Source organism: Panthera onca, chromosome D3, assembly GCF_046562875.1.
Source record: "Panthera onca isolate mPanOnc1 chromosome D3, mPanOnc1 haplotype 2, whole genome shotgun sequence".
Lineage (NCBI taxonomy): Eukaryota > Metazoa > Chordata > Mammalia > Carnivora > Felidae > Panthera > Panthera onca.
This window is the reverse complement of record NC_138350.1, coordinates 17582951-17600271: the sequence shown is the minus strand read 5'-3', so window position 1 is coordinate 17600271 and position 17321 is coordinate 17582951. Positions and strand designations below refer to the sequence as shown.

The 17321-nt window shown below is 42.3% G+C and overlaps 1 protein-coding gene and 1 long non-coding RNA gene across 19 annotated transcripts in view; both read left to right on the top strand.

Moving 5' to 3' along the window:
* The first annotated feature begins 1907 nt into the window (after positions 1–1907).
* The window catches only part of GIT2 (GIT ArfGAP 2), a 52553-nt gene continuing 37139 nt past the window's right edge, over positions 1908–17321 (top strand). For 11 of the 18 annotated variants that reach the window (XR_009604166.3, XM_060612526.3, XM_060612542.3 and 8 more), the window contains exons 1-7: positions 5032–5282; positions 6014–6147; positions 7672–7784; positions 8646–8751; positions 11074–11160; positions 11274–11404; positions 13569–13663. Coding sequence is in view for 17 of the 18 variants with exons in the window: in XM_060612526.3 (XP_060468509.1) it covers positions 5135–5282; positions 6014–6147; positions 7672–7784; positions 8646–8751; positions 11074–11160; positions 11274–11404; positions 13569–13663 (814 nt within the window). In the remaining variant the exon portion in view is untranslated. Of the gene's footprint in view, positions 2105–5031; positions 5283–6013; positions 6148–7671; positions 7785–8645; positions 8752–11073; positions 11161–11273; positions 11405–13568; positions 13664–17321 lie in introns of those variants that run through there. The other 7 variants (XM_060612535.3, XM_060612530.3, XM_060612538.3 and 4 more) reach the window with 1 other exon arrangement.
* Positions 8758–9831, top strand: LOC145712969 (uncharacterized). Its single transcript, XR_014135856.1, has 2 exons — positions 8758–9018; positions 9077–9831. It is a non-coding gene; the product is annotated as an uncharacterized LOC145712969 (long non-coding RNA).

Sequence of the window (17321 nt, the reverse complement as noted above, 5' to 3'; positions counted from 1 at the left end):
GAACTGGGTTAAGATTCAAAGTTACCTATGGCAGTGGTTTATCCCACATATGAGGCTCATCTATTTTTGAAGCTAGCCAGTTGAATTTTGGATTATGGCAGAAAAGGCCATACTTGGGTAGATACTACCCAAACGTGACCACAGCTTGCAAATATTAAGTTCATTCTTTGGATTTCAACCTAAGGCACTACAGCTCTTTGATTCAATGAAGAGCCAAGTCAACTTGACAGCTACTCACCAGCGTAAGCTATTTGCACAGTTGTCTACAACGAGACCACACAGCTGGGCAAAGTTATTTAATGCATCCTGAAAGCATACCCTCCACCTCCCCTGCTTGTGCACATCCAGCTTTTCAGATGCCTGCAACAGCAGCTGTTCAAGAAGCCTGGCCTAATCCATTGTCCACACGTGTTGAGTCCAGAAGATTTGTGAGTCTGTGAACCAAAACAGGATGCAGGAGCAACAGGATGGCACCCAGAGGCTCTCACTCTGGAATGTGTGGGAATTATGCAGCTATTCCTACACCACACATTTATCAAAATAGAGAGGCGGCTGGGGGCGCCAGTGTGGCTCAGTTGGTTAAGGGTTTGACTCGATGTAGGCTCAAGTCGTGATCTCAGTCGTGAGATCAAGCCCCACCAACAGGCTGCTCGGGATTCTCTCTCTTCCTCTCTCTCTGCCCTCTTCCTCACACTCTCTTTCTCTCAAAATAAATAAATAAACATTGAAAAAAAACAAAAACAAAAACGGAGAGATGGACCAAAACCAGGGCTTCTTTGATCTCTTCCAAGACTTCCTATCTTTTCAGATGCTTTGTGAAATTTAATCTTTAATCTTTCTGTTCATCGTTCCATGTTTATTAAACATCTCTCCTATTCATAAGTTGAAAAACTCCACAGAATATCTAAAGTCAAAACAGTACCTGGCCCTTAAAAGGCATCCAGGATTTGCAGAATGGAGATCACGGTTGCATTTACATACAAGACATACAATAAATATTCATTAGCATAGGGTCACATCTCTTCTCTCATGCTGATTAATCTCCCCTCACTGTGTTCAGTTCACCCCATCCCATAAATCATTGTAGGTTATTATTCTTCTCAAAAACAAAAAAATTGAGATTAGAAAAGAATAGTAATACCAAATATCAATAATAGTGGGAGCTACTATTATTGAGTGCTTACTATGAGGCAGGCACACCACATTTTTCTGTTAAGTGATTCCATTTGTCTTTAGTCACACAGTAAATACTTAGCTCTGCAGGCCATATATGAGTTTCATGGAATATTTTTCATCCACTTCATCTTCTCCTTTTTCTTCTTTACAACGATTTAAAAATTTAAGAATCATTCTTATGTGGCAGAACATGCAAACAAAACAAAACAAAACGAAACGAAACAAAACAACCCGTCCCATCAGCTCCATTTTGCAGATGAGACTAAAATTGCATTCAAAGAAACATCTAACGTTCCTTATTTTACGTATTTTATTGTAGAGCTACCACAACATAATATAAGCTCCATAAAGACAGGAAATTTTGTCTTCTTTGCTCAATTTTTTCTCCAGCGCTGGGAACAGTGTGTGGAACATAGATGGTCCATAAATATTTATCGACCGAAAGAATGAATAAGTGAGTGAACTTGACCAGTTATATTAAGTGACTTAACTATTGATTGCTTCAGGAAGGCTGTGGCTGCAGAGCTCTGGCCACTAGATTTTGCTGTTTCCCTTGGTATTAATCAGTGCGGGGACAAAGAATCTCCTCCAGAAAGGGAAACCCAAATTGAAGAAAACTTGCAAGCAGGGCAGAAGATGCTGCCCTCACTCAAGATGGCGACAAGGCAGCGTGCCCCTTCCTGTCACGTGATCTGTCCGTCATCGAAAGGCCCCTCCCCGCGCGTGCGTGCTGCGCCGCGGCTGCGAGGCGCTGAGGGGAGAGGCGCCGCCGCCAGCGCCGCCGCCGCCGCGGGGACCCGTTAGAGCGGAAGCGCTGCCGCCGCCGCCTTCGCTGTCCCCGGGACCTTGATTCCCGGCAGGTGGGAGGCGGGAGCCATGTCGAAGCGGCTTCGGAGCAGCGAGGTGTGCGCGGACTGTAGCGGGCCGGGTGAGTCGCACCGGCCAGGCCCGCTCTGCTCAGCTCTACTCTGAGGGACCCGTGCCCCGGGGCCGCCCCCTCGGGTCGGGCGGGTCCCGGCGGCCGAACCCCACACTTGGGGTCGCGGGGAGGAAGAGGCGGGGAGGCCTCGGAACGGGACCCGTCCCGGGCCTGTCAGAGCCGGGCGGGAAAGGGGGCCGCCGCCCTCCCGTCTCTCCCTCCCCTCATCCCCACTCATCCCCTCTCGTCTCCTCTGTCCCAGGCCGGGCGGGGAGGCTGCGGGGTCGGGGCCGCTTCCCCAACAGGAAGGGGCTTGGGCAATCCACAGGAAGGCCAATTACAGAAGTAAAATGCGAGCGTTCTCCCGGCTGCGGCCCCCAGAGGCTGCAGGTGTTCCCTCCCTCCCCTCACAGCCCCCCCGGACCCCCGCCCTGCGAGGGGTCCCTGCCCAGGGTGGGCGCACTCATCGCTTCCGTCCACCGATACTCTCCAGGGTACTCCCGTAGATGATTTCCCTGCTCCTAACATCCCCGTTCCCACTCCACCTCCACCGGGGAGAATCTCCAGGACTTCGGGGTCTTGGAAACACATCCAGCCCTTGGGAGGCAGTGCGTGTCTTGAGTTTGGGGATCTGGACGGCCTGGGTTCAAACTAGGTTTGCCTGTGGGTGACCTTGGGCTGGTGATTTCATTTGGCCCGGCCTTAATTTCCTTATTTTTCCGATGGAGATAATTGGGAGAACCACATTCAGTGGTAAGAGTCAATGAATATTCTTGGGATTATCTCATCAAATTTGTTTCTTTTTTGTATTGTGGTGTTTGGGACAGAACCTTTGCAGTCTCTTAAAGCTAGAGTTGAGTTTCTAAATCTTACATTAATTACAGCCTACAAAACAAACAAAATCACTGGCAAATAGACACACTTGGGGGCATTCGGGCAGGATAGGCATATGGGTGCGTTGAAAGGCCAAAGCCATTCTTCCCTGTGTAATTTTCAGATTTAGAGTTCAGATCCCTCTTAGCAATTGGAACTGAATTGACAGGTCTCTATGCTATTTTCTGTGCTTGGATTTTGAGTGCTTTGAAATTTGAAGTCATTCAAAGGTAAGATGGCTTTCTTTGGTATGTTAGTGTCCAATTAACAACCATAACGTAATCATTGCACAGCAGTGTTTTTGCAACTGCTCTGAACTTCATCTTGTCATATGGAAGTGGAGACTGATTTTAAATAGTACGGTGATAACTCAAACCTTATGTGGTTATTTCATGGCCTGTGTAGTGCAAGTGGGGTTACCAGTTTCCTTTGAAGATGGGGAGGAGGGTGGAGAGCTGAAAAAGAGGACCTCAAGTTAGTGTGGGTTATACAGACTCCATCGTATTCTCTGAAAAAGTTATTTGTTCCACTTCCTTATTTTCTTGTTTGCAGTTGAACTTTTCTGTGATGTGTTTGATTCACATGAGTCTAGATTCAGACTTCCTCTTGGAACGTGTGTTCTTGACTCCCCACTCGTTGGTAGGGGACAAAGGAAAGCTGAGTTCTCCATTGCCATGCTTCTGACTGTCTTGCCCTTGTGCAGCATTTTGTGCGTATTTCAGAACGTTTTCTCTTCCATTGTATCGTTTTAGTTGTCTCAAATGCCTAATCTACAGAGACTTGAGTCATTTCCTTCCTGTTTTGAATATAATTAGGTACCTTGAAATGTTGTGTGAACTTGAGCAGCTAGGAATTTGCGCTGCCTTTTCTACAAAGCCCTAGTCAAAGAGTCACCTCTTTCTCTTAGGGGTCCCTTTAAAAATTCTGATGACTGCGAAGCCCTTCTCTCTGGAAAATGCACATTTAGTCACTCTTTCACACGGAATTCATGTTATAATTCCTTCATGGGGTCCCGGACATTTCTGAAGCTCATTTGTGTTGTTCTTGGAGTCCTGGTCAGGAAGCCCCAGCACAGAACATTTAGGTAAACCGGGAAGGTTCTACCCAGCGTCATAAGAACTCGATTTTGATTTTACTCTATTGTGAACATTCTAACATTTTTTTCCATGGGATTCTGATCCATGATGTTGAAGTGATGGAGAACCTTGCTTACTGGGTGTTAAATCCTTGTTGTCTTGTTCCTGTTTAGTTTTCTCCAAGAACACTGTGAATCCTCTGAATGATGTTTGAAAACCAAAACTAGGTTTCAAACTAGTCTCCCCCCACCATAGTAGTAGCATGAGTACTGTACTACAAAAAGAAGTGTTCTTATGTATCTTTGTAGGTATCTTTCATTTTGATATTTTCAATTTCTGTTTTTCAGGATTCTATAGTCGTACTGACAGAGTTCTACTTCATTGAATGATTTTGTTTATGTTTTGTTTCATGGCAAACACTTGACCATGATCACATCTTAGCAAATATTTCACTCTTTTTTTTTTTTTTTTTTTTAGTGAATCTAGTTCATTTTAAATAGCTCCTCCTCTGCACCCACCTACCCAGAAACCCCACTTGAGTCTTTTCGCTATAGTTGTGTTCGTCTGACACATTTGATGTTTTAAGTATTGACAAAACCTTTTTCCAGTTGTCATGAATTTCAGTGGCCTCTTGAAATATCTGAATGCTACTTAGAAAATAATTTAGAAAAGTTAGAACTGTTGGTATTACTAAGTACTTACTATATACAAGGCACTTTACCCTTTCTGGCCACCCTCGCCTGAGGTATGCTGTTATTCCCATTTGATCCATGGTGAGGATGCTCAAAGAAATTACTTGCCTGAGATCATTGTGCAAGAAGTGGCAGAGTTGGGGTTCCAACCCGGGCTGCTTGTCTGCAGAACCACCGTCTCAACCACCACACCCTCTGACTCCCAGGATTTGTCTCTGATTGAAATCATAACTTTTCATTGTAGGGTCGGAAAGGGTTTGAATAAACTGTTAAACGTGGTAAAGATGGTGTACATGCATTTCAGAGATTTTTGTGGACATTGAAGAATTCTTAAATAGAATTCTTAGATCAGGCAGCTTGAGTGGCACCTATTGTCGCCCCATTGTGAGTCTGACGACATGGAGAAAGTCTGTTTTTATCTGGGGTTTCTAAGTATGTGTTCAGTTTACTTGCCTGGTGTGGATTATTCTTACTGCCTACCAAGTGCGAATTATTCCTGTCTCAGAGGATGTCTGCTGAAGTTCCGTGGGATTTCGTGGGAAAAAAGTATTGTACCCGCACCAAAAATATTACTCGTTTTTATTTTACATCTTTGCCTCTGTGAAGCTGCTGCCATTACAGCCTCTGTTCCTTCAGATCAATTGTAAGGTGGGAAGGTGGGGGGGGGGGGGGGACTCAGCCGTTTATTTGAAATGAGTAATGTATGTCATAGAACATTTCCTAACAAAGGCCAGGTTCCTCAGTCTGTCCTTTGAGCCACATAGCCAAGCAGTTCTGTTGTCATGTTTCTTGCAGCTTTCTGCTAAGCATGGAGCCGTGTGGAGGTATGGCAGTAGATTAGTAGATTTGCTTCAGATAATGCTTCAGATAATGTGGATCATTCACTGACATGATTATGTTCTCTTGCCCTTTGTGGAGATGGGTTTGAGATGATTCATGCGTACCCTCTCGGTTTGCTTGTCTTATGTGCAATGAAGGAGCGAGCATCTGAGATGGACGATCCCATCAGGGCTACAGACTGTGGCCCTGGACCGGAAAGGAGACGGCTGCTTATCTAGGGCTTCGAGTCGCGTTTAGTCTCATTTCACGTTGTGCCGAGTCAAGCCAACATAGGTGGCACCATCAGACAGGCTCACCAGCTTGGTATGTCCACTAGCATTCTAGAACAGCAGAAAGGTCTAGTTTTTCTGAAAAACCAAACCTCGGTCACCTGGGCCCGTGTGGCAGCATAGCAGCCCCCGGTGTCCCCGCCACTGAGATGTCATTCTTCCTTCCAGACCCTTCCTGGGCATCAGTAAACCGGGGGACTTTTATCTGTGACGAGTGCTGCAGCGTCCACCGGAGCCTGGGGCGCCACGTCTCCCAAGTAAGGCACCTGAAGCACGCGCCGTGGCCTCCCACGCTGCTGCAGGTAAAGAGTAAGGACTCACCCAGCATGTAATTGGAGCTTTCGGGGCTCTTGCTTTTAGCAACTAACATTTCTTCCACTGTGCTTCTTAAATCTTAACAGCAGTGTTTGAATCATAACTGAATAGAGGTGCCGTGCCTATCAGTGCTGTGTGTGAGAACTGAATTCGTTGCTTACGATTGTTTTTTTCCCCCTCTCCTAACAAATAAATCTGGCCCCAAAAGCTCAATTATAGATAGATAAATAATTGTTAAAGTTTTTTTGGTGATGTTTCACTGCTGACTTTCCAGACTGTCACCAGAAATTGTTGTTAAATGGCCCATCTTTTCCCTATGCTATGATAAATGTTTCTGAAGGCTGCAGTCTCAGAAACTTTTTATTACGTTTCCTGCTTTGTTGGAAGCATGGACTGAGATTCCTCAGAAATTTCCGAAACATGTGATTGAAGCTTTCTTGAAGTTTTTCTTAACCAGTTAGAGACCAAATTAAGTTAACATGTGTCGGTTGAATGCCCAACACCCTGCTAAGTGTTAAGTGAGCTCTTTGTTTTATTTGGGGTTGAATGTCATGTCACCTGTACTTCTATTTTGGGGTACACATTCTTCAAGTTCCATTGGAACTCAGAATTAAGCATGTGTTTTGCCTTCATTTGTCTTGAGTACATATTTTACTAGATCTGTGGCAGCTGTACAACGTGTCCCTTAAACTTACCATATAAACCAAGGAGCCAAAACAAGTGGGTTTGGGTCTCTGATGTGATGGTATCTGCACCAATACAAAGCACAGATGGGGCTGTGTCAGGAGCGTGCTTTGAAATGAAATTGGAAGTATGGTTTATTAATAACTTACGCTGAGAAGTTTCTAACAGCTCCATCTCATGTGAAAGTAGGAGTTTACTGCTCTCAGGTCTTTGTTTACAGATTTCATTATAGGGCCTGAAGAAAGTCCAGAGATGAGTAGTTTAAAATGCCAGGCTTGACCCTAAAAGTTCAATTCTGAAAGTATGGCACATGAACCACCAGTGGTACTCAAGACAGATGTAGGTAATACTCAAGTATTTATTTTAATGGTAAGATAATGACATTATCTTAATGTGTATAAGAGAACTTTAACTAGCACATCAAGCCACAGTTGCTAGTACAAGTTTTAAAAAATGAGTGGATTTAAAGAAAAATATTAGGCGGATAGTCTAGACAGTATGTGGGTTGTTAGGAATCTTGAAAATAGTATTTGGGTGATCAGGTTTGGGAAATACTGCACTAAAATGCCAAAGTACTCTTCCTCCATAATCTATAAGAACAATTTAATCAAACCCTCTTAGGTCTTTAGCTGTCCTCCTGGTCAAACCTGAATCCTGCATGCAGGTTCATTGTTCTCACTCTAGAATCAGAAAGCAGTGATTTGTGGGATATCCCCATCATGCTAGTATTTGTAATGGGGCTTGGTTTTCCCAGTTCAGTTACTACAATTCCCAGGGAATATTTGTGGAAAGAAATTAAAATATGATTTTACACTGCTTGGTTTTAGATGGTTGAGACCTTGTATAATAATGGTGCTAATTCTATATGGGAGCATTCATTGCTGGACCCTGCCTCTGTTATGAGCGGAAGACGTAAAGCTAATCCACAGGATAAAGTACAGTGAGTGGAATGTTTAATACTTTTATTTCTTTGTGACACACGGGGCCCACTTAAAGGTGCACAGCTACTTTTGACCAGCTTTCACAGGGCAGCACAGGAGGTGGGTACACCTCAGTTGTGCGTTGAGCCTTTTGCTTTCAGAAATGCAGAAGACCGGGCACAGGACCATCTCTTCTGCATGGTTGCATAGCACAAGTCAGTGGCTTCTCCAGTTCGAGACAAAGGCTCAGAGGCTGTTCATGTAATCAGATTTAAGCTTAGGTGCTCAAACAAGAGGCAGTCAGACCAGAAGTCTCGGCTCTGGGCTCCAGTCTGCCTGACGGTTCACCTATAGGATGGGATGAAATGCCCCTTCCTTGGAAGGCCACTAGGTCAATTACTAAAATTATAAAGAGGGGCCCCTGGGTGGCTCAGTCAGTTAAATGTCCCACTCTTGATCTTGGCTTAGGTCATGATCTCACGATTCATGAGTTTGAGCCCCACATTGGGCTCTGGGCACTGTCAGTGCAGACGGAGACTGCTTAGGATTCTTTCTCTCCCTGTCTCTGCCCCTCCCCCTCTTGTGCACTCTCTCTCATTCTCTCAGAATACGTAAATAAACTTAAAAAAAGTTTAAAAAAAGAGAATTACAAAGAGAGGAGAGGTGCTATAAAAAGCAAGTCCTCTGCAGTCCTGGCCATGAGAATGACTAATCGATGTTTTGAGACTGCAAGTCTTAAACTCCTGCTGGAATTTCTCTATTGTTCATTTTCTTCTCGAGTGGGAGATACGGGTCACTTCCTCTTCTTTTTACAACCTGAAGAATGGGGAATGTTGCATCTGCATTGCAAGTGAGCTGTTTTCCTTTTTGTTTTCAAACAGTCCTAATAAAGCAGAATTCATCAGAGCCAAGTATCAGATGTTGGCGTTTGTGCATCGCTTGCCTTGCCGGGATGACGACAGTGTGACTGCCAAAGACCTTAGCAAGGTGGGCCACACCTTTTAAAATCCCTACTGTTGCTGGATGAAACAGTGTATTGTTTTGCTTGAAAAAAAACTTAAAGAGGAAGAAGGGAAAAACAACACAAAAACTCCTTTCTGTATTCTAAATAATAACAGCCTTTTTTGGAATTGGTTTCATCTTTAATCTTAATTGAAATGGCAGCCATTCATCTTAGTGGAGGTACAAGGGCAAAGAGAAAAAATAAGTATGTATCTAGAAAACAATTTGTGTTTTTCAGATACCGTTTTATTTGTGGTTTTTTTTGTTTGTTTGTTTGTTTTTGTTTTTTTTTTCAGATACAGTTTTAAAGTTTTATTTCTAGGAGCACCTGGGTGGCTCAGTTGGTCAAGCATCTGGGACTCTTGACTTTGGCTCAGGCCATGGATTTCATGGTTCATGGGTTTGAGCCCCACGCAGTCGGTGTGGAGCCTGCTTGGATTTTCTCTCTCTGTCCCTCCCCTGCTCATACTCTCTCTTTCTCAAAATAAATAAATAAAACTTAAAAAAATATTTTTTAATAAAACAATACAATTATATTTTTATAAGTTTTTTGATTAACTTTGAAATAGGAATCATCCTTGAGTTGTTTCTAGAAGGGACTAGAAAGCTTGAGGGACTTCTTTAGGCATCCGGGTTGTATACTGAGTAGGGTCTTCAGGAAGCAGGATGACTCAAAGCTGTAGTGCTCAGGATTCTTTATTATACTTGCAAAACGAGTAGATGGCTTTCTTTATGTGGGCCTTTGCATGTTTTTGAGAGATGCCCTGAGAAATCTGTATCTTTATTTTCAAAGCATTGCCTTTAGGAAATGTTCACACAGAGCATGGGCACTCACAAGTCAGATTTTTTAAAGTTTGCATAGAAGTACATGTAATTGGGGGGCGCCTGTGTGGCTCAGTCAGTTGAGCGTCTGACTTCATCTCAGGTCATGATCTTGCAGCTTGTGAGTTCGAGCCCCGCGTTGGGCTCTGTGCTGACAGCTCAGAGCCTGGAGCCTGCCTCAGATTCTGTGTCTCCCTCTCTCTCTGCCCCTCCCTGGCTCATGCTCTGTCTCTCTCTCAAAAATAAATAAACATTCCAAAAAAAAAGAAGTACATGTAATTGTTTCTGTTAATCAATAAGGCTTGGCATGGGTTTTTTTTTTTACCAATTTAAAATTATTAAATAAGTTGGGGCGCCTGGGTGGCGTAGTCGGTTAAGCGTCCGACTTCAGCCAGGTCACGATCTCGCGGTCCGTGAGTTCGAGCCCCGCGTCGGGCTCTGGGCTGATGGCTCGGAGCCTGGAGCCTGTTTCGGATTCTGTGTCTCCCTCTCTCTCTGCCCCTCCCCCGTTCATGCTCTGTCTCTCTCTGTCCCAAAAATAAATAAAAAACGTTGAAAAAAAAAAATTTAAAAAAAATAAAAAAATAAAAAAAAAAAAAAATAAAATTATTAAATAAGTTAATTTTAAAAATAAGGCATGGATATAGTTGCTGCAGTAGGTTTCTGCATTCTTAGATTAAGAGATACAGCATTTTGGACAATTCTAGGTTGGACTTGAAGGAAAGCAGCTCATCTTCTGCATGTGTAAAAGCTTTTCTGCAGTGGTACAGAATTTGGTATACACAGGCCTATTTCAGTAGACCCTGAAAGACTTGGTTAAAGTATTGTATACAGCGCCAAGAGTGGTGTTGTGGAGAGGGTGTGCTCTAAGGCAGAATCCTGTAGTTTATGTGGTGTGGGATATGCAGTATATGGAGCGGGCCAATAACAACAGCAGATGATAACAATGGTTATAAAAACAACAGCAGCTGTATTCTTTGAGCATTTCCTGTGTACCAGGCTCCATGCAAAGCACTTCGTTATATCATTGACTCCTTACAGTAACCCTGTGAATAATAGGTGGCATCGTTATCACCATTTTAGAGATGAGAAAACGAAGGCTCAGATTGCTTAAAGAACTTCCACAAGGTCACACAACTTGAAGGGTGTATGGTTTGAAATTGAGGTCTTTGAGACTTCAGAACCATGTTCAACCCCCTTCTTATACTGCCTGTCACTCCAGGTCTGGCTGTGCCCCCTAGACAGATCATGTATCTGGGCCTGTTGGCTTTCCCAGCCCTTGTTTCCTTCTCAGTAAAGTGCACCTGGCCCCACCTGAGAGCCCAGAGGTGGTTGTGACCAGCAAGGGAGAGACTGTTTCATCCATCTTACTGAGCTAAATGAAGATTGTTACTCACGTAATTTATGGTAAAATGATCTGCCAGTTGCTCTAGTACACCGTTCTTTACGCTTTTAATAAACATTTTTTTGGTTTGTGTTTTTCAGCAACTCCATTCAAGCGTGAGAACAGGGAATCTCGAAACCTGTTTGAGGCTGTTATCTTTAGGAGCACAAGCCAACTTCTTTCACCCTGTGAGAAAAGCATGAATTGATTCAGATATTAAATTGAAACTAAGTGGGTTGTGTTTGTGTAGCCTTTAGTTTTATTTAATTTGCTTGTTTGCCTACTTTTTATTAATACTCAGGAAAAAGGAAACACCCCACTCCATGTTGCCTCCAAAGCAGGGCAGATTTTACAGGCGGAATTATTGGCAGTATATGGAGCAGACCCGGGCACACAGGATTCTAGTGGAAAAACTCCTGTTGATTATGCAAGGTAAGAGACCTAGATTCTGGTCGCTCCCTTGGTTAGGGATTATTTATATTGGGTATGATTCATTGTTAGGTGGCTAAATTGCATATGGTTAACATTTAACCCCTTGAAGTTAAGGATTTGCGTCCTATTATTTTGCAGATACAAACGAGCGCAGAGGCTCGCAAAGTCACAGAGGGTAGAGCCATTAACCAGTTAGCTTTCAGTCTTTCACGTGACTTAAAATGCAATGGTATTTGAGCCAAATCAAGTATCAAGAATTGCAGACCCCACCCCTCAGTTTTTTAACATGTTTAGGCATTGCTTGAACTTAAGAACAGATCTGTATGGATAGATCTATGATTAAACAAATACAGGGTAAAATGTTAATTGTAGGTTTTAGGTAGCCGACATATGAGTGCTTGCTATAAAATTCTTCTTGGTTTAAAAACTTTGACTGTGAAATGCTGGAAGAATAAACAAATCCATAAGTTAGTCTTGAATATCCTTTAAATGATAGAAGGTGGCTTATCTTTCTTCTTCTTGCAAATTAACTTTATTAACTGCAAAGCACTGTACTCTTTTCTGCAGAGGATAAAATGGGTGAGATGACAAAACTGTGCCTTCCCAGAATTTATTATCTCATAGAGGAGATGATTCAGAAATGCATGAAAGAGTTAAATGAAGCAAGATAACATGGAATTCATTGCCAGAATGGACAATTCCTCTTAAAAGGCATATATAGGGTTTTTTCATTGTGGCCTAAATCATTAAGAAATTTCTTTAGTTGGACTTTGAAAAATGGGTTGGATTTGGGGGTGTGAAAGAGAAGCTAAGTAAGACATTCCAGGTGAAAAAGAAAGGCCTGAGTCAAGTTCAGGAGGGAGGGATGGATAGGGCATGTTCAGCACAGCAAAGTGCTTCACTGGATAGAGCAGGGTGAGCTGAGATACTGAGGAATATAGTATTTCATCAGATCTGAGACTCCGCCGATTGTACGGGTCATAATTATCTCATATACCACTAAAAAATGAGAAAAAACTCGGACAATTTAATGATGGATGGGGGCACCTGAGTCGCTCAGTTGGTAAACATCTGACTCTTGGGTTTGGCTCAGGTCACAGTCTTGCAGTTTGTGGGTTAGAGTCCTGCATTGGGCTCTGTGCTGATAGCGTGGAGCCTGCTTGGGATTCTCTCTCTGCTCCTCCCCTGCTCTTTCTCTTAAAATAAATAAATAAACTTAAAAAAAATAATGATGGATGTACCATCAATTGTCACATACTTCCTGATTTCACAGCTGTTTAAAAAAATGAGAAAAAAAAGATGCGTATCTCAGAAATCAAACGTGTAGTATGTTGGAGGAATATTCTGTAGTGTCTTGAATGGTAGGAAGAGAAACTGACAGAAACTAGGCTTTATCTTTTAAGAGGAAGTGAGCCCTAGGTACATGGTACTATCACTTACGTTGGAATTTCCTCATGTGTACCTTGCATATATAATAGTCTCTCAATGTAATAACCTATTTATGTGCCGTGTTACCAGAAGGATTTCAAACAGTTTAAATACTTATTTCATAAGTGACGAAAGGCAAACCTAATGTTTTCTGTTATGGAAATTGAAGTTAAGGATGTAAAATAGTTACAGGTGTGAGCTGTGTGTTCTTTTTGGTCTCTCCCTGAATTAAAGACCTTGAAGTGGTTACTGAACTCATCCAGAGTCAGACTGGCTGCAAGAGCCTCTAGGGGAAGGACCTTCTTCATAATACTGATGTTCACACTCATCCCATCCTGACTGATTCAGAATTTCCGAGGTTGGGGCCTGGATATCTGTATGTTTTCTAAAGCATTCTAATTCAATTTTGAGAACCTGTACTCTAGACCATTTATTAGTTTTATGTTGTACCTCCTTAGATGAAGTTATTCTTCATCCCTCCCAGAAGTCCATGATTTCCTTATTAAGTATTCTGTTTTGTAAATTAAAGGAAAGGGAGTAGTTCAGATTACAAAAAGTTTATAGAGGTGGGAATAAGAGTAGACCTTGGAAGTTTACCTCACACAAAAGGTTGATTATTCTGAGAAGTTGCATTTGGTAAATTGCTCAGGTGTCTTGGAAGACATCTCTGTCCTTTTTTATTCTAGAGCCAGTGGCTGGTGAGGAATATAACTGGTACTTTGTTTTCTCTTGACAGGCAAGGAGGGCACCATGAGCTGGCAGAGCGTCTTGTAGAAATACAGTATGAGCTGACTGACAGACTAGCCTTCTATCTCTGCGGCAGGAAACCAGGTGAGTGAAAGGCTAGTGGCCTCTCCACACCTTCCGTCAGTCAGCCTCTGGAAAAACAAGTTGGGACGCTGTTACCCAAGACCGCTGCTTTAACATATCCTCAAGAAAAGTACAAATAAATAAGGATTTTTACTTGAAATAACTATAGCATTTTCAGTTCCATGCAAAGGATATAAGGGTAGTCAAATCTCCTTGAATTTTAGTCTTTAAGACTTTATTTTAGCTCCAGAGGAGTGACTGTTTCAAGAATCAGCACAATTGAACCAAAATTGAATGTACGCCGTAGTTCTTGCACACAATGGAACTGGGATCGGAAGAGCAGAGCAGTAACTTGTGTAGTTATTTGAAGAATTCTGCTATAAAAGGAATGGAAAATGGGTACCTGGATGGCTCGGTTGGGTGTCTGACTATGACTCAGGTCGTGATCTCACGGTTCATGAGTTTGAGCCCTGTGTCAGGCTCTGTGCTGACAGCTCAGAGCCTGGAGCCTGCTTCAGATTCTGTGCCTCCCTCTCTCTCTGCCCCTCCCCCGCTAACTCACTTTCTGTCTGTCTCTCTCTCTCTCTCTCTGTCAAAAATGAATAAACTTAAAAAAAAAAAAAAAAAGGAATGGAAAAGAGGTCAAAAGTAAACTTTGCCATTAGCCAACTTTATTTATGAAGTAGAACTAGGGTCAGCAAACCATGGTCTATGGGCCAAATCTAGCCTGTCACCTGTTTGTTTGAATAAAGTTTTGTTGTAAGATAGCCCTGCCTATTCATTTACATATTGTCTGCAGCTGCTTTCACACTACTGCAGCAGAACTGAGTAGGTTGAGGGGAGCCTGGCTGGCTCAGTTGGCACAGCATGTGACTCTTGATCTTGGGGTCATGAATTTCAGCTCCCCATTGAGTGCAGAGATTACGTAATTAAAGAAGGAAAGAAAGGAGTAGGTTGAGTATTTGCAAGAGAGATCATATGGCTGCAAAGCCAAAAATATTACTGTCTGGTCCCTTACAGAAAGTTCGCCAGTTCCTGATTAGGATATCCTCGTGCACATATACAGCAGTTCCCTAACCTGGCTGTATTACAGAGTTAAGAGCCCCTGGTGTGTTCTACTTCCCAGTGAGATGGGGTGAGCATACCCCACCGTTTCTTTCCTGCTAATACGATCAAAAACCCTGGACCAAATGCGTGGACTAGCTATCTGAGGACTCTGGCTGGTGGTTTAGGAACTCAAAGTACCACGGAGCTAGTGGTGAGTGTCCTGTCTATTTTACTTCTGAGATGGCCTTGGAGATGGCCTGAAACCTGGAAGTGCGGAGCAGGTGCAAGAAGCCTTCTCTCTCTGGTCTAAGGAGCAGTAAATGAGATTCCTACAGGACAGAGAGGTGGGGGATTCCCCTGGGTTTTTTTTTCTCCTCCTCCTTTTCCTCCCACCCTAGACCCTAAGCACTCCTGTGGCTGCAGCAATGGCAGCAATGGCAGCACAGCTGCCTGAGTCTCTGACCAAGAGCGTGAGAGGAATTCTGATTGCTTTTATTTTTCTCTCTGTTCTCTTGCCACTTGGCCCAGGAGGCAGAGCCTAACCTGGTCTGTTGTCTGCTAAAACAAAAATGTTAACATTCTCCATAGAATTTAAAAAGAAGACTCAGAGTCTCACAATATAATATTCAAAACGTTCAGGATATCAACCGTAATTACTTGACATACAAAGAACCAGGAAAATCCCAAAAGACTTGCAGGGGAAAATGTAGTCAACAAAGGCCATCCCCAGATGACACAGATGTTGGAATTAACACAGTCTAAAGCAATAGGAACATCATGGTTAAAGAAGTAAGTGTGAAGGGGCGCCTGGGTGGCGCAGTCGGTTAAGCGTCCGACTTCAGCCAGGTCACGATCTCGCGGTCCGTGAGTTCGAGCCCCGCGTCAGGCTCTGGGCTGATGGCTCGGAGCCTGGAGCCTGTTTCCGATTCTGTGTCTCCCTCTCTCTCTGCCCCTCCCCCGTTCATGCTCTGTCTCTCTCTGTCCCAAAAATAAATAAAAAACGTTGAAAAAAAAAAATTTAAAAAAAAAAAAAAAAAAAAAAAAGAAGTAAGTGTGAATGTTCTTGAATCACATAGAAATATAGAAGGTCTTAGTAGAAAAACAGAAGATATAAAAATGAACCAGATAGAAACGTTGAACTGTGGGACACCTGGGTGGCTCAGTCAGTTGAGTATCCCCCCTTGGAGTTCGGCTCAGCATGATTTTGCTGTCGTGAGATTGAGCCGCACATTGGGCTCTGCTCTGGCGGTGGAGAGCCTGTTTGGGATTCTCCTGTCTCCGCCCCAATCCCTACCCCTGCCCACACCATCTCTCAATCTCTCTCTCTCTAAAAAATAAATAAACATTAAAAAAAAAAATGTTGAACTGAAAAATACAGTAACTAAAATTTTAAAACTCATGGATGGGCTTAATAGATTGGAGATGGCAAAGAAAAAACGCAATGAATTGAAATACATCACTAGAAATTACCCAGTTTGAGCAACAGAGAGAATAAAAAAGTGGGAGGAAAAAGAAACTGAACACAGAGCCCCAGGGATGTAGGGGACAATATCAGAAAGTTATGTTTTTATCTTCAGACTCCCAGAAAGAGATCAGAAAGCATGGTGCAGAAAAAATATTGAAGAAACGTGGGTTCACAACAACTCTAAATTTGGCAAAAGACAGACTTGCAGATTCAAGAAAGCTCAGAGAATCCCAAACAGGATAAACTCAATGAAATCCTCATTCAGACACATCAAAATCAAACTGCTGAAAACTAAAGACAAAACATTTGAAAGCAGCCAAGGAAAAAAACTGACATATAACATATAAAAGGACAGTTATTTGAATAACTATGGATTTTAATTGGAAACCATGGAGACAAGTACTGAAAAAAAGAAAAGAACTGTCAGCTCAGAATTCCATTTCCAGTGAAAAGAACCTTCAAGAGCGAAGGCAAAATATATTTTAAGATGAAGGTAAGAGAACTAGTTGCTCTAACAGAAATGCTAAAGAAAGTCTTTTCAGTAGAAGGGAAATGATACCAGAGGGAATCTGGAACTTCAGCAGGAGTAAACAAGAACAACTGAAATGATAAATATCTGGATAAATATAAGAGATTATATTTTCCTCTTAAGTTCTTTGAGATATGAGTGAGTTTAATGCAGAAGTTACAGTATTGTCTAGTGGGATTTTCAGCCTATGTCACTGGGATACATTTGATAGCTACGACATAAAAAGGGAGCAGGTAAAAGAAATACAGAGATAAGGTTTCTGCATTCATCTTAAAATGGCAAAATATTATTTCTAAGTAGACTAAAAGGTTATGTGTACTGTAATGCCTAGCACAGTCACTAAAAATGGACTATACAGTGATATGTAGTCAAAACATCTAGAGATAAAATTGAATGTTAAAAATTACTCAAATATTATCAAAAGATACTTTAATTCAAAACAATCCAGAAAAGAGAGAAAAGGGGAGAAATAGGCACAAAAAACTGAGGCCCAAACAGAAACTAAATAATAAAATCATAGACTTAAATCCAAACATATGAATAATTACATTAAATGTTAATGATCTAAATGTACCAACTAAAAAGCTAATAAGATTGTCAGAATGGATTTAAGACAGTAAGCTCTAACTATATGCTAT